This window comes from Rhinopithecus bieti, unplaced genomic scaffold (genome assembly GCF_001698545.2).
Source record: "Rhinopithecus bieti isolate Rb0 unplaced genomic scaffold, ASM169854v2 scaffold_25396, whole genome shotgun sequence".
Lineage (NCBI taxonomy): Eukaryota > Metazoa > Chordata > Mammalia > Primates > Cercopithecidae > Rhinopithecus > Rhinopithecus bieti.
Window position 1 is genome coordinate 753,369 of NW_016812016.1, and position 25,096 is coordinate 778,464.

At 43.3% G+C, this 25,096-nt stretch overlaps 1 protein-coding gene and 1 long non-coding RNA gene across 4 annotated transcripts in view; both read left to right on the forward strand.

Moving 5' to 3' along the window:
- LOC108544405 (uncharacterized) overlaps positions 1 to 22,732 on the forward strand; it is a 29,669-nt gene extending 6,937 nt beyond the window's left edge. The window contains exons 2-7 of one of the 2 annotated variants that reach the window (XR_001889830.1): positions 429 to 550; positions 2,744 to 2,842; positions 2,971 to 3,192; positions 18,750 to 18,838; positions 22,400 to 22,527; positions 22,691 to 22,732. This is a non-coding gene — a long non-coding RNA (uncharacterized LOC108544405). The remainder of the gene's footprint in view (positions 1 to 428; positions 551 to 2,743; positions 2,843 to 2,970; positions 3,193 to 18,749; positions 18,839 to 22,399; positions 22,528 to 22,690) is intronic. The other variant, XR_001889831.1, reaches the window with a different exon arrangement.
- Positions 22,733 to 22,777: 45 nt separating this feature from the next.
- Positions 22,778 to 25,096, forward strand: part of BFSP1 (beaded filament structural protein 1) — a 51,184-nt gene continuing 48,865 nt past the window's right edge. Inside the window, exons 1-3 of one of the 2 annotated variants that reach the window (XM_017895506.1) lie at positions 22,778 to 22,819; positions 23,962 to 24,082; positions 24,198 to 24,245. In XM_017895506.1, coding sequence (XP_017750995.1) covers positions 24,001 to 24,082; positions 24,198 to 24,245 — 130 coding nt within the window. In that variant the 5' untranslated portion in view covers positions 22,778 to 22,819; positions 23,962 to 24,000. Of the gene's footprint in view, positions 22,820 to 23,961; positions 24,083 to 24,197; positions 24,246 to 25,096 lie in introns of those variants that run through there. The other variant, XM_017895508.1, reaches the window with a different exon arrangement.

Below are 25,096 nucleotides of genomic sequence, written 5' to 3' on the forward strand. Positions count from 1 at the left end.
GGGAGGGAGGGAGGGAAGGGTTCCAGAGGAAGGAAGAAAGGAAGGAAGGAAGGGAGGGAGGGAAGGAGGGAAAGAAGGAAGGAAGGGAGGGAGGAAAGGAGGGAAGGAAGGAACGGTTCCAGAGGAAGGAAGGAAAGGAAGGGTGGGAGGAAGGGAGGGTTCCAGAAACTTATACCATGTAAACTTTTATACCATATTTCTAGACCACATACCCTGTACTATATAGGATTTCTCCTTTTGTCTCATTGACCAGAACTTAGTCATATGGCTGCAAGGGAAGCTGGGAAACACGGTCTGTTGTCTAACTTGCAGTGTGCGCAGCTAAGACATTGTTGTTCCTTTACTAAGGAAGAAGGGGAAAATGGATATTGGGAGATAACCAGTAGTGACTGCCACAGGTAGATATTATCACTGGCCTCATCCCACAGATGGGGTAAGGTGAAGAGACTTTCCTTGGGAGCCCAGAGGAGTACAGGATCTGATCCCAAGCCCTTTACCATCAGGCCACATGACACAGCACCTGTGAGTGAGGCTGAACAAGAGAAATGAGGTATGTCTTGTTACTTGCTTAACACCACAGATGAGGTTAATTGGCAAAGTAAAACAAATAGAAGCTGTAGAAAATACATTCTGAACATTCCTTACTGCCCATAGCCTGGTGCTGATGGATCAGACAGCCCCAAGGGCCCTGGCATCTATTTTAGGAAAAGGCTAAATATATTTAAGTATATTCGTGGGAAGGATACAGTACCACATGGTAACATTATTGATTTCTCTATTAGTCTTTATGGTAGAGTGAAAGTCATATGCCACTATTTTATAACATTAAAGATTGACCAATTATGTATGTTTTTCAGATAATAGCATTCTTCTTGAGTTAAACCATGAGAAAACAGTATGAAGTGGTACAGTTATCTCAACCAGTGGTTCTTAGTCCCTCTTGGGCCATATATATTCCCTTTGGGATTCTTTGTTTGTTTGAGACAGACTCTCACTCTGTTGCCCAGGCTGGAGTGCAGTGGCGCAATCTTGGCTCACTGCAACCTCCGCCTCCCGGGCTCAAGCAATTCTGCCTCAGCCTCCCAAGCAGCTGGGATTACAGGCGTGCATCACCACACCTGGCTAAGTTTTTGTATTTTTTAGTAGAGATGCGGTTTCGCCATGCTGGCCAGGCTGGTCTCAAACTCCTGACCTCGTGACCGCCTACCTTGGCCTCCCAAAGTGCTGGGATTACAGGCATGAGCCACCGCTCCCGGCCTGGGATTCTTATAAATCCTCTGGGCGTGGTGGCTCATGCCTGTAATCCCAGCACTTTGGGAAACCAAGGTGGATAGATCACGAGGTCAGGAGTTTGAGACCAGTCTGGCCAACATAGTGAAACCCTGTCTCTACTAAAAATACAAAAAATTAGCCAGATGTGGTAGTGTGCACTCGTAATCCCAGCTACTTGGGAAGCTGAGGCAGGAGAATCGCGTGAACCCGGGAGGCGGAGGTTGCAGTGAGCCGAGATCGCACCATTACACTCCAGCCCGGGTGACAGTGAAAGACTCCATCTCAAAAAAAAAAAAAAAAAAAAAAAAAAAAAAAAAATACACACACACACAAAAAACAAAACAAAACAAAAAAACAAAAGTATAAACCCTCTCTCTGGAAAGACAGACATTTGTTTCTACTCACGAAGTTTGGCCTATAATCTTAGGGAACTCATGAACTGCCCTGAAGCCCATCTAATATATTAAGTATTTCAGGAAAGCTTTTGGGAAATGTTCTAAAAAGCAAATCCAGCGCAAGGATAAATGAACAGTCCCATAGTTCCATAGTTCCTTATATACACATACACACATCAAGGTCACAGTGGGCATCACACCTCTCATCAACACGGAACCTTCCAGAACTTTATAATATAGAGCATTTTATAAAATACGAATGGTCTGAGCAATACATGCAGGACTGCAGCTTGTTTTTATTCATTCATTCAGCACTATATCCTGGGGATCTCTCCAAGTTGTCTTCCATTTGTCATAAGCATGATACATTCTTTTTTTTTTTTTTTTTGGAGGCGGAGTCTCGCTCTGTTGCCCAGGCTAGAGTGCAGTGGTGCCATCTCGGTTCACTGCAACCTCTACCTCCCGGGTAGAAGCGATTCTCCTGCCTCAGCCTCTCAAGCAGCTGGGATTACAGGCACCTGCCACCATGCCCAGTTAATTTTTTTGTATTTTTAGTACAGACGGGGGGGTTTCACTGTGTTAGCCAGGATGGCTTCTATCTCCTCACCTCATGGTCTGCCTGCCTTGGCCTCCCAAAGTGCTGGGATTACAGGCGTGAGCCACTGCTCCAGCCTCCATGATACATTCTTTTTACACTTCTCATCTGGTTGTTGTACTTCCGGAGAAAGAAAAATGAACCACAAAATATTCAGAAAGGGGCAAACAAGGAAATGGAGTATTTTTTTAAAGATAGATGAAATGAGTTCAGACTCTTCAGCATGTAGGATTGAGTGTAATCACAAGTCATAAAATCATGAAGGATAGGAATGAAAAGACTAGAAATTTCACTCTAAACCTTAACATGTAAAAACAAGAGAGCTTTTCTAAAAGCTCAGAATAAGTCACTTTAGAAACAATGAAAGAACTGGTTCACATGGTGGTTAAGAAAGGAAAGTGACAGAGGAGGAAAAAGCATGTCACAGACAGCAATGGGCTGGTCGTGGCAAGCTGTCTGGTTGGGACTCATTTTTCCCCAGCTCATCCCATTATTCGCTGCAGACTTCTGCCTCACCCAGTGCTACTGCAAGGCAGGAAAAACTCAGAACCAGCAAAGCGCCCACCTCAGAGGCTGCCAGGTAATGTCAGGGCAGTGCTGAAGCCCTGCTGGGATATGGAGGTGATACCAACACATGCAGGTGGGCATCTTGTTTATATTCACAATGGGAAGCCACTGTCAAATCTAACTGAACATTTTTTCATTTAGATTTGACGGATGTTTCCTGAAGTCCTACTGTGTGCCAGCTGTGGCCGTGTTAGCTACCAGGAAATGAAGATAAATAAGGAGATCACAAGTGAAAACAGAAATGCCAAGATAAACTTGGCCCAGGTTCCCTTGGGAATTCTCAGGATCCTACCTGGTGCAGCAGATCACACTGGGGAGATGTTACTGAATCTTTGATGAGTGGAGCATCCACAGAGGAAGGAAGTGAGTGTTTGTTAATGACATCATTCCTCACTTATGTTGGCGAGTATGAATATAGAAGAGATGGCTGGAGAGTTTATTCAAAGTTGGATATTTGGAGGAAGAGCATGCCTGATGTTCCTACCAAAAAAAATTAGACCCTATGGACCAAGATACATAATAAGATAGATGTAGATATGTAATGGGTTTCCTTTTTGTTTTTTTATTTTTTTGGGATCTGCTCTGGCTTACTTCCTAATTTTCCTGTCTTCTTGGGAGTAGGAGGAGGGATGTCAAATGATGGTTCAGCCAAAGAAACCCAGCTCTTCCTGATGAGGGAACTCGGAGTTGTATTCAAGGAAAACAAACACCAAAAACAGATAGCCAAAGGCCAGTGGTCGTGATTTGAAATTTGAGTGCCTTTTACTGTAACTGTTTTGCTCCAGTATTTCCATTACCAGTCCTTCGGTGAGGTCTTCAACTCTAGATCAGAGTTCCCCAACATTTTTGGCATCAGGGACTGGTTTTGTGGAAGACAATTTTTCCACAGACGGGCGGCAGGGGGATGGTGAGGGCACGGTGGTTTCAGGATGAAACTGTTCCATGTCAGATTATCTAGCATTAGATTCTCACAAGGAGCGTGCAACCTAGATCCATTGCATGAGCAGTTCACAATAGGTTTCCCAGTCCTATGAGAATCTAATGCCACCGCTGATCTGACGGGAGGTGGAGCTCAGGTGGTCATGCTCACTTGCCGAATTCCTAACAGGCCATGGACGAATACTGGTTTACTGGTTCACCAATGCTGGTTCACCTGTAAACTCAAGATGTTGACTAATTTGACCTCTTTAGTTTAGAGCTCTAAAAGGTGATGCTTGAACTCCACAGAGGAGATACTGAGTGCCTGGCACAGTCTTAGCAATTTGTGAAGTATCCTGTTCTAGTAATATTAAGGCAGGCTCTTAAATTTTGATTTATAAACTCTAGGCCTTGGGCTCTAGACAAAACAGGGCTCTAGAGGGTTTTTTTTTTTTTTTTTTTTTTTNAAGAGGTGGTCCCCTAGTAAAAATTTCCACGCTGGAGGTGGAAGGAATTGCTTGCTCATTTTTATTCTCTATCCTGTGGAAAGCCTTCCCTCCCACCCCTTGAGCCAGTGAGTCACTTCCTCTCTGCAAACCTCTAAAGCTTCCTTTCTTTCTCAGCCCAGACCTGGCCCTCTGGAGAGGGTTTTGGAGTCCTGGGTAGGCAGGGCACCTCAGGCAGCAGGCAGCACACCTTGGATGTGAGCTGAATGGTTTTTGAAATTTCAGAGAAGCAGCCTCCACGCAGGAGAAAGTATATAAGTGTTCTGAGAAATGTCAAGTGTTGGATTCTAGGTTCAGCATTTTTTCTTTTTACTTTAAACAACTCTAGGAAAGAAACACCCATAGACGGTACAGCAAGAGGGTTGCAGGTTTGTTTATGACTCATGGAAATTTCTAAAATGATAAATATTGGCTCAGCAGTAGTCTGACATAAGACACACTCAACTAGAGCACCATGGTTACAAGAAACAAGAAGTGCATATTCGGTAAATAAAGTGTGGCTCCACTTCCAAAAGCTTTCAGAGAAAAAAGAGCAGCGCGCAAGGCCTGGATTCTTGAGTTTCCCTTCTTGAATGGTCATTTGTTTTTCCCAAGGCCAGAAACTTCCCTGAGATGACTGCAGTGTCTTCCCAGCCAGGAAGCCATTTTAAATGGTTTGGGTGCTATACTTTATTCAGTCCAGAGTCTTTTTGACTAATGTAATGAAAAAAATTTACCCATCATAAAAATTAATGAGGTTGAAAAGATAAGTATTTTTCTCCTCAAAAAAAAAAAAAAAAAAAAAAAGGAGGGGCCGGGCGCGGTGGCTCAAGCCTGTAATCCCAGCACTTTGGGAGGCCGAGACGGGCGGATCACGAGGTCAGGAGATCGAGACCATCCTGGCTAATACGGTGAAACCCTGTCTCTGCTTAAAAATACAAAAAACTAGCCGGGCGGCGAGGCAGGCGCCTGTAGTCCCAGCTACTCGGGAGGATGAGGCAGGAGAATGGCGTGAACCCGGGAGGCGGAGCTTGCAGTGAGCTGAGATCCGGCCACTGCACTCCAGCCTGGGTGGCAGAGCAAGACTCCGTCTCAAACGGAAAAAAAAAAAAAAAAAGGAAAATAAATATTTTTCTTGCTGAGTAAAACTCCCCCATCTTTGTGTGTATAAGATGCTAGGCATCTTGGAGAGATGTAAGGAATCTGGAATATCAACTTTTCAGATGAAATTTAGATAATTTGAGCCACAAATAATGGCTGCGGTCCTCCTGAGTCGAGTTTTTATTTCTTATGAAACAAACTCAGCATTACTTTAACTTCTCATCAGCTGACTTTAGTTTCTAAAGAAAATATAATAGACTAAAATTCATACCTAATGAAAAGGCCATTGTATCCACTTACTGACAGCTGGGAGTGAGCAACTCGGATCTGCCTTTCTCAGCTGGGTTTTCCTGCATAACAGGTTTATTAACAGAGCAGCGTGACTCACAAGCAGTGTTCTTTAGAATCACCCCCCTCCCCCAACACATACACTGGAACCACGATAAACACTTGGTAAGGAGGATCTATCACAAAATAAACTGAGGAAAGACTCAGGCTACAATTCTGTGCTTCAAATAAAACAGCAAAAGAGACTTTTACGCACATGAAGGTCCCAGGCAAGAGACCTGGAAGAAGACACCAAATCTGAAAAGGTGATTCAGTAAGTCTGCTGGGTCAACCCTCCTGCAACCACTCATGGACATATAGACTTCCCTTGAGCCAGGAGGGCCCAGGACTGAGTTACTAGAATACGTTGTAGGGGACATAGAGGGGCAGAGAAAGCTAAAGCCATTCTGTAAGCTTCTGCAGAGAAGACCCCTTGAGGTAGGGGAGAGATGAGGTGCCCCGCATGGTCTGCAACCCAGTGCAGGTGGGAAAGGATATGCAATGAGGTGCTGCATCCAAAGGCCCTTTGACCCAGCTGCTGGGAAACGTATCTCAAATTTCTCCAAAGAGAAACTGCGAGGGCCAGATTATTCAGAGAGATTGATGTGGAACCTGGTATCAATGCTGCAGAAACAGACTTCTCCTTTGCACGGCCTGGCCCTCTGTATTTGCCCTCCATTTGCTTTTCCACTCATCTTATATTAATCAGCATTGCAACAGGAGGGAGCTCTCCCCCCAGCGAGGCAGTGGCAGGAGTGTCTCTGCAGGTAGCCAAGGTGATGCTGGCAGCCAGGGAGGCAGCAGTTGGGATAGCTCTGGCAAGAACACCTCGCTGGCTGCCAGGGAGAGAGCCTGGGCCCTGGGCCAGGACACGGATGGGCCTGGATCATTCTGCTGGTTGAGCCAAACACCATTAAAAATAATTTCAGAATGGAAACCACGTTGGTGCATTTTTTCTGGCTACTAAAAAATACAGATTTATCAGGGGAGAAAATGCTGAAAATATCTAAGAAAGAAAATAAATGTTCCCTATTAATTTTCCTGCCACATATTTATATAATAATAAAGAGGTCATTTAAAAATTACGTAAATTATCTTGCAATGTCTTCTTATTAAAAAAAAAACTCTGTGTAGAAAAATATCACCTTCACTCCCCTGCAGTTCTTTCCCTCCTCACCAAATTTAAGCTCTACTATTGGTTTAAAATGTACAGAACAAAGTCTGTCCTTCCAGGTTTTGCTTGTTTACATACACATGCTAGATAGATAGATCAATAGATATTAATAGATAGTTTTGTGTTCTTGTGAGTTTTTTTTTAAATTTTTTCTTTCTGGAGACAGGCTGTCACTCTGTCACCCAAGCTGGAGTGCAGTGGTGTGATCATAACACTGCATCCTCAAACTCCTAGGTTCAAGAGATTCTCCCACCTCAGCCTTCCAAGTAGCTGGGACTGTAGGCACACACTGCCATGCCCAGCTAACTTTCGCATTTTTTTTGTAGAGTCTTGCTGTGTTGCCCAAGCTAGTCTCAAACTCCTGGGTTCAAGCAGTCCTCCCGCCTCGGCCTCCCGAAGTGCTGGGATTACAGGCATGAACCTCTGCACCCAGCTGATTATTACATTTTAAATTTTGCTTAAGAAAGCCTTTCTACCACCAAGATTTTATTTGGGATTAGTTTTACATATTGTGAGATACTTAACTTTACTTTTCTCAAAACGTATCCATTTTCCCCAAAACTTTTTGTCTAACTAGCCTATCCTTTCCCATGGGTATAAAATGTCATTTTTGCCATCTGTTCCATTCTCATGTAGAAAGGACCAACATGGGTCTATTGCTTGCTCTATTCTTTCCACTGATTTCTTCATTCTTATACAAATATCACCTTTTTCATTAATCTGGCTTTATTGTATATTTTAAATATTTGATGGGCCCTTGTTCTTCTTGTAAAAATTGTCCTTAGTTATCCTTATACATGTTCTCTTTCATATGAATTTTGCAATCTTCTTGTGAAGTTCTATTTAAAAATTTTGGTGGTATTTGATTGGTATTGCACTGTTTTTAATCATCAATTTGTGGGAATCCATTATCTTTACAATATTGATTCTTTTCACCTGTGAACATGACCTGGTTCTGTAATTATTGTTGTTTTGTTTGTTTATTTTATTTTACTTTATTTTTGAGACAGAGTTCTGTCTCATCTGTTGCCCGGGCTGGAGTGCAGTGGCACCATCTCAGCTCACTGCAACCTCTGCCTCCCGGGTTCAAGCGATTCTCATGCCTCAGCCTCCCAAGTAGCTGGGATTACTGGGGTGGGCCACCATGCCTGGCTAATTTTTCTATTTTTAGTAGAGACAGGGCTTCACAATGTTGGTCAGGCTGGTTTCCAACTCCTGACCTCAGGTGATCTGCCCGCCTTGGCCTCCTACAGTGGTGCAATTACAGGCATGAACCACCATGACTGGCCATGTTTTTGTTAATTGTTTAGGCATTCCTTTGTGACTCTCAGTAAAACTTTGTACTGTGTTTTGTTTTTGTTTTTGTTTTTTTTAGACAGTATCTCACTCTGTCACCCAGGCTGGAGCACAACAGCATGAACACAGTTCACTGCAGCCTCGAGTGATCCTCCTGCCACAGCCTGTCATGTAGCTGGGACTACAGGCATGCACCACCATGCCTGGCTAATTTGTTTTATTTTTTGTAGAGACAGGGTCTCACTTTATTGTTGCCCAGGCTGGTTCCGAACTCCTGGGCTAATGTGATTCTCCCACCTCAGCCTCCCAAAAGTGCTGGGATTACAGGCATGAGCCACTGCACCTGGTCTGCTTTTCTTCATGTAGAGTCTATGCATAGCTTAATTGGATTATTTCAAGGTATTTTGTGATTTTAATTACTTGTATTTTATAATTCATTGTTGTTGTTGTTTTTTGCTTTCTTAGCGAGTAGCTGGGACTACAAGCGCCCGCCACCTCGCCCGGCTAGTTTTTTGTATTTTTTAGTAGAGACGGGGTTTCACCGGGTTGGCCAGGATGGTCTCGATCTCCTGACCTTGTGATCCGCCCGTCTCGGCCTCCCAAAGTGCTGGGATTACAGGCTTGAGCCACCGCGCCCGGCCAATTCATTGTTGTTTATTAAAGATAAACATTTGATTTTTATTAGTCTTACAACCAGTCATCTTACTGAGCCCTCATTAATTCTAATACTTATCCACTTAATTTTCTTAGACGTTTTGAGAATGAGATATATAGAGTTCTATTTCTTTGTTTCTAATTTTTATGACTAATTTCTAATTCTTGTCATTGCATGGGTTAGGTTTGGAAGCCTAATGCTGACTGGTGGTGATCCTTATCTTGTTCCTGACTTTAGTGGAAAAGCTTCTAATATGCCATCATCTCTTCTGCTCTTTCTGTTAGGCTTCTGGCAGATATCCTTTAATATGTCAAATAAATTTCTTGTCATATTTTTGTAAGAGTTTTCATCAGTGGTGGGTATTTAGTTTCCTTAACTAGGCGTTCCCCTCCTTTAACTTGTTAATGTAGTAAATTATATCAATGGATTTGCTAATGCCAAACCATCGTGGCCTTCTATGATACATTCTCCTTGGGCTTGAGGTGTGTTCTCTGGAACTACTGCTACATATGGTTTATTAGTCATTTACTTAGGATCTTTACATTTATTTTCACAAAGAAGATAGGCCTATGTTTTATTTTGGTTTTGTGTTTGTGATATCCTGGGCCAGTTTTCACCCTAAAATAAAGAATAAATTGGGACTATTTCCTTCTTTGCCTTTTCTCTGAACAAGTTATATAAGGCAAGACTTACCTGTACCTTAAAGCTTTGATAGTATTGGCCTGAGAAACCAGCCGGTCTTTAGACCTGATCTTAAACATAAATCTAACAAAGTCAGCCTTAAACCAATTTTTGTATTTTCTTTTGTTCTTCTCAAGTTTTCTATTTCTCCAGTCAATTTTGGCACTTTGTCTTTTGGTTCTAGAAAATCATGCATTTTATGTAGATTTTAAATTTGGGGGACATAATAGTGAACATAATAGTTTCTATTCCCTAATTATCTTTGTGCCAAAGATAATTACAGTGTCACTTCTCTTGTATTTACTCAGACTTGCCATCAGAAATATATATATATATATATTTGTATTTTTAGTGGAGACGGGGTTTCACCGTGTTAGCCAGGATGGTCTCGATCTCCTGACCTTGTGATCTGCCCGCCTCGGCCTCCCAAAGTACTGGGATTACAGGTGTGAGTCACTGTGCCCGGCCCGTGTATATATATATATATTTTAACAGGTCTTTTCAAAGATCCCTATTCTAACTGATATAAGATGAGCTCCCCACTAATACATCTGAGAGGCCTTGATGATCACCTTATCTAAAGTAGTTTGCCACCCCACTTGCCCCCACTGTCTATCCTCTTTCTGTTCTGTATGATTTTTAAAGCACTTAGTAACTGACACATTGTATATTTGTTTAGCTGTTTATTGTCTCTTTACCCCAATAGAATATCTGCTCCATAAGTGTAGGTACTTTGTTTTCTTCGTCACTGAATTGCCAATGAATTTTTTTTTTTTTTTTTTTGAGACGGAGTCTTGCTCTGCCGCCCAGGCTGGAGTGCTGTGGCCGGCTCTCAGCTCACTGCAAGCTCCGCCTCCCGGGTTCACGCCATTCTCCTGTCTCAGCCTCCCGAGTAGCTGGGACTACAGGCGCCCGCCTCGTCGCCCGGCTAGTTTTTTTGTATTTTTTAGTAGAGACGGGGTTTCAGCGTATTAGCCAGGATGGTCTCGATCTCCTGACCTCGTGATCCGCCCGTCTCGGCCTCCCAAAGTGCTGGGATTACAGGCTTGAGCCACCGCGCCCGGCCGCCAATGAATTTTTTGAATATCACTTGGCACATAGATGATAAACACTAAGTATTTGTTAAAGTTGTTGATTGAAGTAATTGTTCTTTCATTGAGGATTTTTGTTTTTGGTTTTTTGTCTACCCTGTGAATTTTATTCCATAGATTTTAGTTGTTCTTGTTGAATTTGGCATTTCATCCTCATGGTGTCTTCCCCACCACTTTCCTGAATCTGCTTTTACCCACGTGACCAAGGAACCTCACATTGCTAAATCCAATGGCCAATTTTTAGTCCTCATCTCATACCACGTAGTCAGTCATATCTTCTCTTCACTTTGAAACACTTTACTTACTTGACTTCCAGAATCTCACACACTCTTCCTGATTTTCCACCTACCTATCTGGTCTTTTTCAGGCTCCTTTGCTGGTTCCTCCTCACCTCCTGACTGCTGCTCTCCAGAGTCCCCATGCATACTAAGTGCTTAGACTTCTTCTCTTTACTCTCTACACTAATTCCCTTAAGTTTCTGATTCAGTTTCATGACTTTAAATATCTTCTCTCTGCTGTTGGTTCCCAAATTTATGTCTATCCTTGACCTCTCTCCGGATTTCTGATTTGTAGATGCAACTGTCTGTTGTTCAACACTTGCCCTTGGATGTTTCGTAGACATCTCAGCTTCTCATAATCAAAACAGAAATCTTGATATTTTCCCCCAAATCTGCTTCACCTCCAGTCTTCCCCATCTTGTAAATGTCAGTTTCATCCTTCTAGCTTCAGATTTATCCTTGTCTTTTCTCTTTCATATCCCACATCAGTAAATTCTGTTGGTTCTACCCTCACAATATATCCAGAATTCTATCACCCTTCATTACCTCCATTGCCATCACCCTCGTCTAACTCACCATCACCTCTAAACTGGATTATTGCAGTGGTCTCTTGGCTGGTCTCTCTGCTTCTGCTATTCTCAGCACAGCCACGAAAGCCACCTTGTTAAGCTGTAGGTCAGTTTATGCCACTTCCTTGTCAAAAATTCTCAAAGGCTTCCCTTTACTCTCACAGTGAAGCCAAATCCTTATGGATTTGTAGAAATCCTGTGGGATCTGTCCTCTGTTTGCCCTTCCTGACCTCATCTGACCTGCACTCTATTCTCACCTGCTCCACTCTTGCCACGATGGCTTCTGCACCCTTCTTTGAACAAACCAGGCACATCCTATTACATTTGTTCTTCCCTGTGTTTAGAACGCTCTTTCTTCAAGAATCCAAATGGCTTTCCCACCACTTCCTTCGGTTCTCTACTCAGATGTAACCTCCTCAGTGAGGTCTTCCCTGACCACCCTGTCTAAAATTACCAGATGCCCCACCATCCTTCCAGTTCCCTTTTCTTTATTTTTCTCTGTAACACTTTTCATCACTTATACTCCATTTTTCACTTGTTTATCTTACTTACTTTCTGTTTTCTCCAATTGAATATAAGCTCCACAAGAACAGGGATCAGGGATTTTTATTTTTTTCTTTTTTTTTCTTTTTGAGACAGAGTCTTGCTGTTGTCGCCCAGACTGGAGTGCAATGGTGTGATCTCGGCTCACTGCAACCTCTGCCTCCCAGGTTCAAACAATTTTCCTGCCTCAGCCTCCTGAATAGCCGGGATTACAGGTGCCCACCACCACGCCCAGTTAATGTTTTTGTATTTTTAGTAGAGACGGGGTGGTCAGGCTGGTCTTGAACTCCTGACCTCAGGTGATCCACCTGCCTCGGCCTCTCAAAGTGCTGGGATTACAGGTGTGAGCCATCGCACCCGGCCTTATTTTATTTTTTTCATTTCTGTATTCCAGGGCCAGAAGAGTGTTGGCGCAGAGTAGGTTGTCAATACATATTTGTTGAATAAATAAATGTATTAAGATTGGTGGTGTAGATGTACAAGTGATTTCAGGTACAGACGTGAAGCTTAAGGGTAGCAGCCATCTGTGAGCTCGAGCACTGATATAGTTTGGATGTTATCGCCTCTAAGTTTCAAGTTGCATTGTAATCCCCAATGTTAGAAGAGGGGCCTGGTCGGAGGTGATTGGATTGTGGGTGTGGATCGCTGATAAATGGCTTAGCACCATCTCCCTGGTGCTGTCTTTGTGACAGTGAATGAACTCTTGTGAGATCTGGTCATTTAAAAGTGTGTGGCACCTCCCCGCCTTCCTCCCATTCTCACCGTGTGACCTGACAGCTCCCCCTTTGCCTTCTACCATGAGTAAAAACTCCCTGAGGTCTCCCCAGAAGCCGAGCAGATGCTGGTGCCATGCTTCCTGTACAGCCTGCAGAACCGTGAGCCAACTAAACCTCTTTTCTTTATAAATTACCCAGTCTAAGGTATTCATAGCAATGCAAGTATGGCCTAATACAGGCGCTAAGCCACATACTAAAGCCAGCAGAGTGAAGAGTTGAAATGAACCTGGGACCGAAGGCTCCATCATACTCACCCTGAACTGCCTGCCTCTGGACTGCATGTCATCATGTCAGGGAAGCAGGAGCATAGGAGAGCCAGAGTGGCACCATTTTAAAATCAACTCCATCTTAAAACTGGCAAGGCACATTTCTTGTCTATCATGACCTGTGGTTATATGATGTTTACAGTTGAGGAAACAGCTTAACAATGCCTGCAAGGATAAACTATGACAGAAAAAATGTCCAGATGTCCTGGTATTGCAAAACGATATATGCTTTTAAAATGATTATAGTTGGCCGGGTGCAGTGGCCCACGCCTGTAATCCCAGCACTTTGGGGAGGCTGAGGTGGGTGGATCACCTGAGGTCAGGAGTTTAAGACCAGCCTAGCCAACATGGTGAAACCCCATCTCTACTAAAAATACAAAAATTAGCCGGGTGTGGTGGTGGGCACCTATAATTCCAGCTACTCAGGAGGCTGAGGCAGGAGAATAGCTTCAACCCGGGTGGCAGAGGCTTCAGTGAGCTGAGATGGCGCCATTGCCCTCCAGCCTGGGAGACAAGAGTGAAATTCCATCTCAAAAAAAAACAAAAACAAAAACAAAAAACAGACTGTAGTCATGCTTTGATGTACTTATGCACTAAAATGCCAAGAATAGTTTTCTTTAAGTCTACAGACTAATATATTTTGTGACACTGTCAGCCCCCGACAGGTAGATATAGCTTAACTTTTATATAGGTAAGACCCTATATAAGAAAAATTTGAAACAAAGATGAGACATTTCTCCTCTTGCTTTCTGAGGACGCCCTACTCTGTAACTAAGTAGCTTTTAATAAACCTTCTCTTCTCACTATACTCTGTGACTTACCGTAACTTCTTTCCTGCACAAGGTCCAAGAACCCACTCTTGGTGTCTGGGTCAGGACCTCTTTTCTGGCAACAATTACAGAAAAATAACCCTTATGTGGTTAAGCCTGTTGTGTGCATCAAAAGCAGTCCTGAGTGGTACTACCTCATGGCCTGGAAAGGTTGAGAACTATTCTGAGGGTAAATAGAGAAATGGTCTTGGGACAGATCCCCATGGTTTGGATCTATGTCCCCACCCAAATTTCATGTCTAACTGTAATCTCCAGTGTTGCAGAAGGGACCTGGTGAGAGGTGACTGGATCATAAGGATAGATCCTTTATGAGATCCTTTTTTATTTTATTTATTTTTGAGACAGGGTCTTGCCCTGTTGCCCAGGCTGGAGTGCAGTGGCACGATCTTGGCTCACTGCAACCTCTGCCCACCGGGTTTAAGCGATTCTCATGCCTCAGCTTCCTGAGTAGCTGGGATTACAGGTGTGTGCCACCACGCCTGGCTAGTTTTTGTATTTTTAGTAGAGACGGGGTTTCACCATGTTTCCCAGGCTGGTCTCAAGCTCCCAACCTCAAGTGATTCACCCTCCTTGGCCTCCCAAAGTGCTGGGATTACAGGCATGAGCCACTGTGCCTGGACCACGAATGGTTTAGCACCATCCCTTGGGTGCTGTTCTCGTGGTAGCCTTCTCCTGAGAGCTGCTTGTTTCAAAGTGTGAAGCACCTCCCCCCTGTCTCTCACTCCTGCTCTGGCGATGTAAAACGTGCTTGCCCCTGCTTGCCTTCTGCCATGATTGTGAGTTTCCTGAGGCTTCCTCAGAAGCAGAACCTGCCATGCTTCTTGTATAGCCTATGGAACCATGAGCCGATTAAACCTCTTTTCTTTATAGATTACTCAGTCTTGGTATTTCTTTATAGCAGTGCGAGTGCAGACTAATACATCTAGGAACCCCAGTAATTCAAGGATGTGATATTGAAGAGGATCCTTTCTAGAGGCTGAGAAGGAATAACAAACATGACATAACACAGAAGCAACTGGATTCAGGGAGCTAAGATCAAGTGCTGCAAAAGGGAAATATGGACCTGGCATACTGGCTCACACCTGTAATCCCAACACTTTGGGAGGCCAAGGCAGGAGAATCACTTGAGATAAAGACTTTGAGACCAGCCTGGGCAACATAGTGAGACTCTATCTCTACAAAAAATAATTTCAAAATTAGCCTGATGTGGTGGCATGTGCTTATAGTTCCAGCTATTTGGGAGGCAAGGGCAAGGAGCCCAGTAGTTTGAGGCTGTAGTGAGCTATGATCATACCTCTGCACTCCAGCCTGGGTGACAGAGCAAGACCTCATCTAAAAATAAACTGAGATTCCCTATGGAAAAAGTTTCAGCAAAGCCAGTTTAAGAGAGCCTATAAGGCAAATAATTATTATTGGTGCACTTTATGCAAATAATCAGGCCAAGAATAGTAAGACTAAGATTTATTTTGCAAATAAATTGATCCTACCATAATTTGTTTTTAATAAAATGAGAGACTAGAGAGAAAAACATTATCATACACCTGCTATTAGATTCTAGCCTTGTCTGTCGTTTTTGAGGGTTTTTCTTTTTTTTGCATTATTTTCTGCAATTTGGACTAGATCTCAAATTCTTTCCAGGCTACAACTCCAAACTTTGGAGAGATTATGCCCACCATTAATATTTGTTTTGCCCTGTTTCCATAAAAATGCCTCTATTGGCTGGGGGCAGTGACTCACACCTGTAATCCCAGCACTTTGGGAGGCTGAGGCAGGCAGATCACCTGAGGTCAGGAGTTTGAGACCAGCCTGGCCAAGATGGTGAAACCCCTGTCTCTACTTAAAAAAAAAAAAAAAAAAAAAAAAATTGGCCGGGCATGGTGGTATAAGCCTGTAAACCCAGCTACTTGGGAGGCTGAGGCAGAAGAATTGATTGAGCCTGTGACGCAGAGGTTGCAGTGAGTTGAGATTGTGCTGCTGCACTCAAGCCTGGGCAACGGAATGAGATGCTGTTTCAAAAAAAAAAAGAAAAAGAAAAAAAGAGAAAACAATGCTGCTTATTAAAAATCCACTTGCTTTATGTTTTAGACAGCAGGAGACTGGTTTTCCAGCCAATTCACTTAGATTCCAAATGCCTTCAAATTTCTTTTTACAAGCACTGTTAAACTGGGCTTAAGCATTGTATTAGTTATCACTGGGTACTATTTGATTTTTAAAATAATTGTTTGTTATATTCAGCAGGGGTACAGATGCTTAAAGTTTATGTCTTCCAGGCTTCAACAGTTCTGAATCAAGCTAATAATGCCCCAAATATTCCAGTCCACACCATCCCAGGAGGAGCCCAGTTTTTACAGGTCTCTAAAACAGCAAGTGAGAGATTTCAGTGCCCTCAAAATTAGGCAAGGATGGCAACCCTGTTCGGCAGGAAGCAGCTTCGGAAGATGGGATCTTTGGCCCTGTCTCCTGAAGAATAAGAAGGATGGAATCTCTCTGGGGAAATCTAGGTACAGTAGGAATGGGACAGAATTCTTCCCTCATGTATAGATATTTTTACTATTTTTTCCTTAATTATATTTAATTTTTTATAGAGACAAAGTCTCACCGTGTTGCCCTGACTAGTCTCAAATTCCCAGATTCAAAGAATACTCCTGCCTCTGTTACTAGAAAAATGAGTTGATATGGTTTGACTCTGTGTCCCCACCCAAATCTTTTTTACTTGTTTATTTTTGAGATGGAGTCTTGCTCTGTCACCCAGGCTGGAATGCAGCATTGGCATGATCTCAGCTCACTGCAACCTCTGCCTCCCAGTTTCAAGCAATTCTCCTGCCTCAGCCTCCCAAGTAGCTGGGATTACAGGTGCCTGCCACCACACCTGGCTAATTTTTGTATTTTTAGTAGAGACAGGGTTTCACCATATTGGCCAGTCTGGTCTTGAACTCCTGACCTCATGATCCACCCGCGTCGGCCTCCCAAAGTATTGGGATTACAGGCGTGAGTGGCTGCTTCTAGCTGAAACAAAGAGCTTCTTTCTTCTTTGTTTTTTAAATGGAGTCTCACTCTGTTGCCCAGGCTGGAATGCAGTGTGGTGTGATCTTGGCTCACTACAACCTCTACCTCCCGGGTTCAAGGGATCATCCTGCCTCAGCCTCCTGAGTGGTGGGTACTACAGGTGTGCGCCACCACACCCAGCTAATTTTTATATTTTTAGTGGAAACGAGATTTCTCCGTGTTGGCCAGGCTGGTCTCAAACTCCTGTCCTTAGGTGATCCACCTGCCTTGGCCTCCCAAAGTGCTGGGATTACAGGCTTGAGCCACCGCGCCCAGCCCCAAATCTTATCTTTAATTGTAATTTCCACATGTTGAGAGAGGGACCTGTAATCCCCACGTGATTGGATTAAGGGGGTGGTTTCTCCCATGCTGTTCTCATGATAGTGAGTGAATTATCATCAGATTTGATGGTATTATAAATGGTAGTTCTTCCCGCACTCTCACGTGCTCTCCCTCTCTCACCTGTCACGATATAAGACATGCCTGCTTCCCCTTCTGCCATGATTGTCAGTTTTCTGAGGCCTCCCCAGCCATGCGAAGCTGTAAATCAATTAAGCCTCTTTCCTTTATAAAGGAAAGCCTCAGGAAGTTCTTTATAGCAGCGTGAAAATGGACTAATACACAGGTCTTGATCCAGACCCCAGGAGGGGATTCTTGAATCCCGCACAGGAAAGAATTCAAGGTAAGTGGTAAAGTGTGATGAAAAACAAGACAGTTTATTGGAAGCTACTCTGTCGTGGAGTAGCACATTTTCAGAAAGCAAGAGGAGGAACACACCATTTTTGTTTCAAGTTTTTCTCATATAGGTGTCTTGTCTATGTAAAGACTAAACTAGGCTGTGCCAATGTGCAGGTGGGCCGACAACATGACAAAATTTATTATTCTGTTGATTTAAAGAAAACGATCTTTGGCATTTTAGTGTGCAACTACATCAAAGCACAAGTATAATGATCTTGAAAGCATATCTTGTTATTGGTATTGGGACATCTAGGCTTTCTGTTGTTGTAGGAGTTTGCCCTTGGAGGCATTATCAAGCTGCCTCCTATGTTGTAAACACCTTAGGACCATGGGTTGTGACTGGAAAAGAGTGTGCCTCACTAGTTTTAAGATGGAGTTGATTTTTTTTTTTTTTTTTTTTTTTTTTGTGAGACAGAGTCTTGCTTTGTCACCCAGGCAGGCTGGAGTGCAGTGGCGCCATCTCGGTTCACTGCAAGCTCTGCCTCCCAGGTTCACACCATTCTCCTGCCTCAGCCTCCCGAGTAGTGGGGACTACAGGCGCCCTCCACTATGCCGCTAATTTTTTGTAATTTTTTGGTAGAGACAGCAGTTTTCACTGTATTTAGCCAGGATGGTCCTCAATCTCCTGACCTCGTGATCCGCCCTGCCTTGGCCTCACCAGAGTGGGATTACAGGCGTGAGCCACCGCGCCCGGCCAAGATGGAGTTGATTTTAGAATGTTTTCACTCTGGCTGTCTTAGGCTCCTGCTTCCCTAACACCTTGGACTTTCAAAGTGTTGGGATTACAGGCATGAACCACCGTGCCCGGCCCCCTCCTTCATAATGTTTAACCATGCCTTTTACTTAAAGAATTCCAGGAACTGGCCTTAGGAAATCTAAATATCAAACCAAGGAAGGAATGCTGAAAAATTGACTTACAGCCTTGTTGATGCTGGCCAGACCATCAGATGGCCCATTACTCAAGATAACCATCACAACCAGTTATGCCACCTGCGTACCCTACCCCTCCTGTGCTTCACCCAGCCCAGCCTGCATACCCTACCCTCGGTGTAAATGCTCATGCTTTGCCTAATTAAAAAAGCCCTACCTGCTCTTTTTGGAAAGTCAGTCAAGGAATTCTCTTTTTCTCTTGTGCTACCTCCCTTAGGCCTGGGCATAAGCTCCACTGAAGCCTCGCCTGGGAGAACTCTTGTCCTCATGTCTATTTCTATTGCATTGAGAGCCCAGGAATGAGAGGTTGGTAAAATATTGACTCCCCTTTTCACATGACAAGAACACAAATGATCAGATTATGTAACAGATACATTTTTCAGCTTAGGAATGCAGTTTGTAGGTGCTAATGATCATTTTAGTATTTGAACTTTTGTCTGGATGCATGGGAAAGTCTTAAAATGCTATTTGCCCTGAAAACTTGATTGGTTTCAGTTACTGGGAAAGCCTATTATTACAGCTGCTAAAAGCTTGATGATTTTGGAAAAGAGGGATGTTTTACTTTTTTCATGAAGGCTTGGCTATTCCACAGCACTGTGAAAAATATCAGATACATCTGTATCTTTAGGTGATGGATATTGAGGAAGTGGTAAGAGGTTCAAAACAGAATTATGGGTTTAACTCCATATATTATACCCAACTCTGTGTTGATTTAATGGGAACTCTTATACTAATTTTTTAAAGTTAGGTAATTTATTTCTTGTCTTAGTATTTCCTTTAAAACCAGCATAGAATAGACACTGGTCTTTTGTTTTGTTACATTATTATCTCTGAAGGGCTGATCTATTAAAATAACTATGTAGAGGTACTTCAGCTAATTTGATTACCTGAAAACAATAATGTGGGGCTGTAGCAGTGCCTGTGCTGCACCCCCGTACCCCCTCAGCACTCACCTCTTATGTGCTAAAGGCTGCTTACCCTAAACCATCTGCCACTTTCGGTCCCACAAGTGCTACACAATTGGGAGTTGGGGTTGTGTAGGGAGCAGCCCTCAACCAGTGATGGATAAGGGGTTGGTGGATAAGTACCCAGCTTCGCATCCCTTGCCTGGGATATCTCTGTGATACATTCTACTCTGTCTCCTAGAACCCTTAGATACGTTGAGATCCAGTTGCCCGCATGGTGATGGTGGTCATCCTCCCATCATTGGCTATTTTCCCTTCCCCCTCTCACCTCCCCACTCCTCTACTGGTGTCCTGGGATCATGTCCAAAATACAATACTTGTACTCAAATCCTTGCCACGAGGTTGGCTTCTGGGGGACTCCAAGCTAAGAAGGATGCTTAAAATAAACATAGGCCACGTGCAAAAAATAAAGGCAGATATTTGTTAAGCACTTACCATATGCCAGACAACATTTAACTCTCACAACAACTCTTTTGGGAACTTCTGTCACCTTCAGTTTATATATGAAGCATGTGAGGCTTAGAGAGGTTCAGTGTCTTGTCTAAGTCATGCAGCTAATGGATCATGAAGGATTTAAATCTAGACTATTTAACTTAAGCGGACATAGTTTTAATGACCACATGTCCTACAATAGCATATCAAGTTGCTTCTCATATCTTCACTGGTACATATTTCATAAGCTTTTGAGGGCATTTTGCTGGTGGATTTTTCTGATAGATGAGCTGATAGATTTTTTTGTAACCTATCAACAGTAATAATGTTGCATAACTTGGATGAGTCTGCATTCACCCAATGGAAATCTAAGTCACATGCCAGAAGGATTTTGTTTTCCAGCCACATCAAGAAGTTCAATAATGTTTTATTTTCTCCTGTCTCTTCTAAAATGTTTTTGCAGTTAACCACTGTTCCTGCTGTTTTTCTTAAAACTGGCTGCCCAGCTTAAAATTCATTGTGTGATAAATAAAGTTCACCATTTATGCCCTGATAACAAGCTGGATTGATCCAGGGTTTTAGCTGGTTGTGATGCTGTGTGAGGCATATTCATTCTTGATAACATTTCATGGGCTCTGGATGACCCTTCTTTGAACTGAAATGCTCTTTTGACTGCTGACTTTATCAAGTTTTTTCTTTGTTATACGTCAAAATACGCTCTCTGCTTACCGCCACTGTTGGTTTTCAGAAAGAGTGAAACAAATGATTTGTGGTTCCTAGAAAATGTTATAAAGTTGTTTCCCAAGTTAGGTCACTGCAGTTACAAAATTTTTGTTTCAGTAGAGGAGCTGGCCAAAAACAACAGAGCCAATGGTCAGTCATTATTCCAGGGGAAAAAAAATATTGAGATTAGCTAGGAGTAACTGCCTCCTTTTCCACTGAAACATAGACAGATTCCTCAGTGGTGCCGAAACTATTTTGAGATAAATCTCTCTCTCTTTATTTACTGGCTGACTTCCCTAGTTTCTGAAATTGACTTATAAAGTTTTGGAAGGCATTTTAACTTTATAAGGCAATTTATTACAAATTATTTTTCAGAAACATCTTGAGCCAACTAGAAATGAAAACAAGCCATGTTCTCGGGCTATATACTCTAATTCTCGTCTAATTTTTTAAAACTTGGCATTTAAATTTAGGGTTCCATGTTAAACAATACACTTAGGAAGACTCTGTTTGAGCTTAAAGAGACTAAGGAAAGAATGCCAAAAGTTTCCATCACCAGAGATATGGTATTATTCACAGGTAACGTGATGTTAGCAAATGTTTAACAACTGACTTTTCTTTTTTTTTTTTTTAAGATGGGGTCTCACTTTGTCACCAGAGCAGGTATGCAATGGTGCGATCATGGCTTACTGCAGCCCTGACCTCCTGGGCTCTAGTGATCCTCCCACCTCAGCCTCCTGAGTAGCAGAGACTACAGGTGCATGGCACCATACCTGTTGAATTTTTTTTTTTTTTTGGTAGAGATGAGATCTCTCAATGTTGCCTAGGCTGGTCTCGAACTTGTGGGCTCAAGCAGTCCTCCCATCTCGGCCTCTAAAGTGCAGGGATTACAGGCATAAGCCACAATGCTTGGCCAATAGCTGACTTTCTAGGAGAGAAATATCTTCATTTGTAGTGTTTATCAATTCCTGTGGTGTAGATACTCTCACCATTTCCAATTTCAAGCTACCGATGAGGTGTCAACCAGCTTGCAAAATTCCTGAAAATTTAGCAATTGGCTCTCATGAGCTCCTCAGAGGCAACTCCAGAACACTCCTGCAGGCGACTCAGCCATCTAGTGCCCCAAATGCAGGCAGGGGAACATTGATGTGTTGACTCTGCAATGCCCTGAAATTGATTTTGGAGGTTACGAGGACATCAGGTAGCAAACCCTCGCAAAGTGGCACTTTTGGATACACTGTGTGTGTCACCCCAAAACTCAGGTTACCTTGAAAAAATAATGTACCGTGAGAGAATTTGGTCCAAAATATCCTATTTAATTGTCGTTCTTGCCAAGTCATACAATTAGGGTCACCGAGGACAGTCCAAGGGCATTTGAGAGACAAGGACCACTCACAGCTCTGTGGCTCTGGTTTAGACTGCTGTGTTCAGCAAAGGCTGACCACAGAACAAAATAAGCAACCCAAATCCAACTTGGATGCTACCCTTTGTAATGGATTTTGTTTTCGGTTGACATCTGAAAAGCCACAGCCATCGAGGATGCCTGGGAAGTGTCTTCATTAGCTATCACTTAAGGACATGTCTTATTTTGTTTATCTTCTTAAAATAGAAAGCTCTTTTCCAAGGAATTAATTTTTTCTTTTCATGTGTCTTGTAAGTACAGTCTTTCTGCTGACTGGTGCACTGTTCTCTTTCTCAATAAATGTATTTTTGTTCTGTCCCTATATATTTCCTCTAATGATGAAAGACAATGTAAACCTAGCCATCATAGCAGAGAGCAAAGTAAATTTCCATTTTGGACTGCTACTGAATTTGACCATGCCCCTTGAAACAGCCCAGTCAGCGAATATGGAATGAGAGGGCCTGGAGCTGCTGGTAAGATCCCTTGCAATGATCCATCTTTGGCCAAGCACTATTCAGCTTTACCATTTAAGAGTTTCGAGACAAACCTCCCAACATGCAAAAACTTTATCTTTTATTTCAAGTTTCTATCGAATATTCACTAATTTTTTTTTTTTTTTTTTTTTTTTTGAGACAGGGTCTCACTGTGTTGCCCAGACTGGGGTGCAGTGGCTATTCACAGGCACAGTCATTGCTCACTGCAGCCTTGAACTCCCGGTCTCCAGCGATCCTCCCGCCTCAGCCTCTCAAGTAACTGGGATTACAGGTGCATGCTACAGCTCCTGGCTCCAATATTCACTCATTCTTTAATTCATTTTATTGGGCATCCACTTTGTGTCAGAAGCTTTAACTAGTTGATGAATGAGATTTTGTAGCTCTCAGCGTTCCTAATATCTAATGGGTCAAATGAATCAACAAAGCATGGTGAAGTGCCCATGGTGTAGTAGCAATAGTGGGAAACTATTACTACCTATAGGCTTTAAGGGAGAAGGAGGAAAGGATCTTGGAGGAGAGATTATGCTCAGAGCAGAAGGGCAGCAGGAAGGGAGTCTTTTTGATCTCCTGACAGTGACTCCCATTTGCCAAACCCTACAGGAAACTAGAGGACATGAGATGCACCCGGAGGTGATGCAGTCTGGGAGGGCCAGGCTTTCAGTGTTGAGAGAGGCATGGAGAAGGATGGAGGGCGGACCCCTGGGGGGATCCTCAGGTGGAGAATGGCCACTGAAGAATGCCCAGCATTGCTATCAGCCCTGCCCTCAAACAGCTGCAGTCTAGTGAAGATACTCATATGGCAGGTCTGCCAGGTTAACAGCGGGGGGCCATAACTGGAATGGTGTCTTGGGGTATAGGGGGCATGGGTGTGCAAAACTCAAGACCTCTTTAGACATCTTCCTCCATTATATTAATATACATGAGGGGTTGGGTGGGAGGTGTAAAGGAGTAGGGAAGATGTTGGTGTCCAAGCTGAGGGTGACAGGAAGTGGAGAAAAGGATGATGTATGCTGGGTGAGAAGTAAAGCCTGATGACATAAATTTCAAATAAATGAAGGCACAGAAGTCAGCAGGAGTTGACCATGAGCAGGCAGGTGGTAGAGGGTGGAAGAGCAGGAAATATTCACATCACCTGTAGCTCCTTACCAAATGAACTAACAAGTCAGATGGTTAGAACAGGTCATTCTTCGAATTTTGACCAGACCCTGCTAAACAATGGCGATCTTCTGTGAACTGACCATTTTAAAAATTTCATTAGAAAACTTCATGTGGAGTTTAGGTTTGAGGGGGCGTTGAGGGGCTTAAAATGTATAGTATACTCCTAAACTGTACCTTATCATACTCCTAAACTGTATGCATAGTATGAAAATAGTTCATAAAATAGCTTGCACTGTTGTCCCCCCCCGGTTTCAGGTCAATGCTGGGAAGCTAGTAAACTTTGGAAGACAGAACATGTTCTCTTGTGTTCAATCAGTCCCCACTAATATCAATAGAAAAGTAGACCTGGACCTACAAAACAATGGACAACCCAAATGTATGTTTCTTTTTTTTTTTTTTTTTTTTTTTTGTGGTGAGATGAGATTTATTCTTATTGCAAAGGCTGGAGTGCAATGGCGCAATCTCGGCTCACCGCATCCTCTGCCTCCCAGGTTCAAGAGATTCTCCTGCCTCAGCCTCCCGAGTAGCTGGGATTACAGGTAAGTGTCACCACGCTCAGCTAATTTTGTATTTTTAGTAGAGATGGGATTTCACCGTATTGCCCGGGCTGATCTTGAACTCCTGACCTCAGGTGATCCGCCCACTTAGGCCTCCCAAAGTGCTGGGATTACAGGTGTGAGCCACTGTGCCCGGCTCTTTTTGTCTTTTTTTTGAGATAGACTTTTGCTCTGTGGCCCATGCTGGAATGTGGCGACACAATCATGGCTCACTGCAGCCTTGACCTGCCAGGTTCAATCTATCCTCCCACCTCAGCCTCCCCAGTAGCTAGGACTATAGGGGCACACCACCATGCTCAGCTATTTTTTTGTATTTTATATATATATATATATATAGAGAGAGAGAGAGAGAGAGAGAGAGAGGATTTCGCCATGTTGCCCAGACTGGTTTCAAGCTCCTGGGCTCAATCAATCCACCTGCCTCAGCCTCCCAAAGTGCTGGGTGAGAGCCACATGCCCAGCCCCCAAATGTATGTTTCAATCTATGAATACATGAATGTATATTTCTATCAGATATATATTCATGGGCTGGGCATGGCGGCTCACATGTGTAATCCCAATACTTGGGGAGGCTGAGTCAAGAGGATCACTTGAGGCCAGGAGTTTGAGACCACCTGAGCAACACAGCAAGACTCCTGTGTGTACAAAACAGTTTAAAAATTAGCTGGGCATGGTAGTGTGCACCTGTAGTCCCAGCTAGTTTGGCAGGTGAGGTGGGAGGTCGGTTGAGCCCAGGAGGTTGAGACTGCAGTGAGCTGAGATTGTACCACTGCACTTCAGCCTGGGCAAGACCCAGAGACAGAGAAAGACCCCACTGCAAAAAAAAAAAAAAA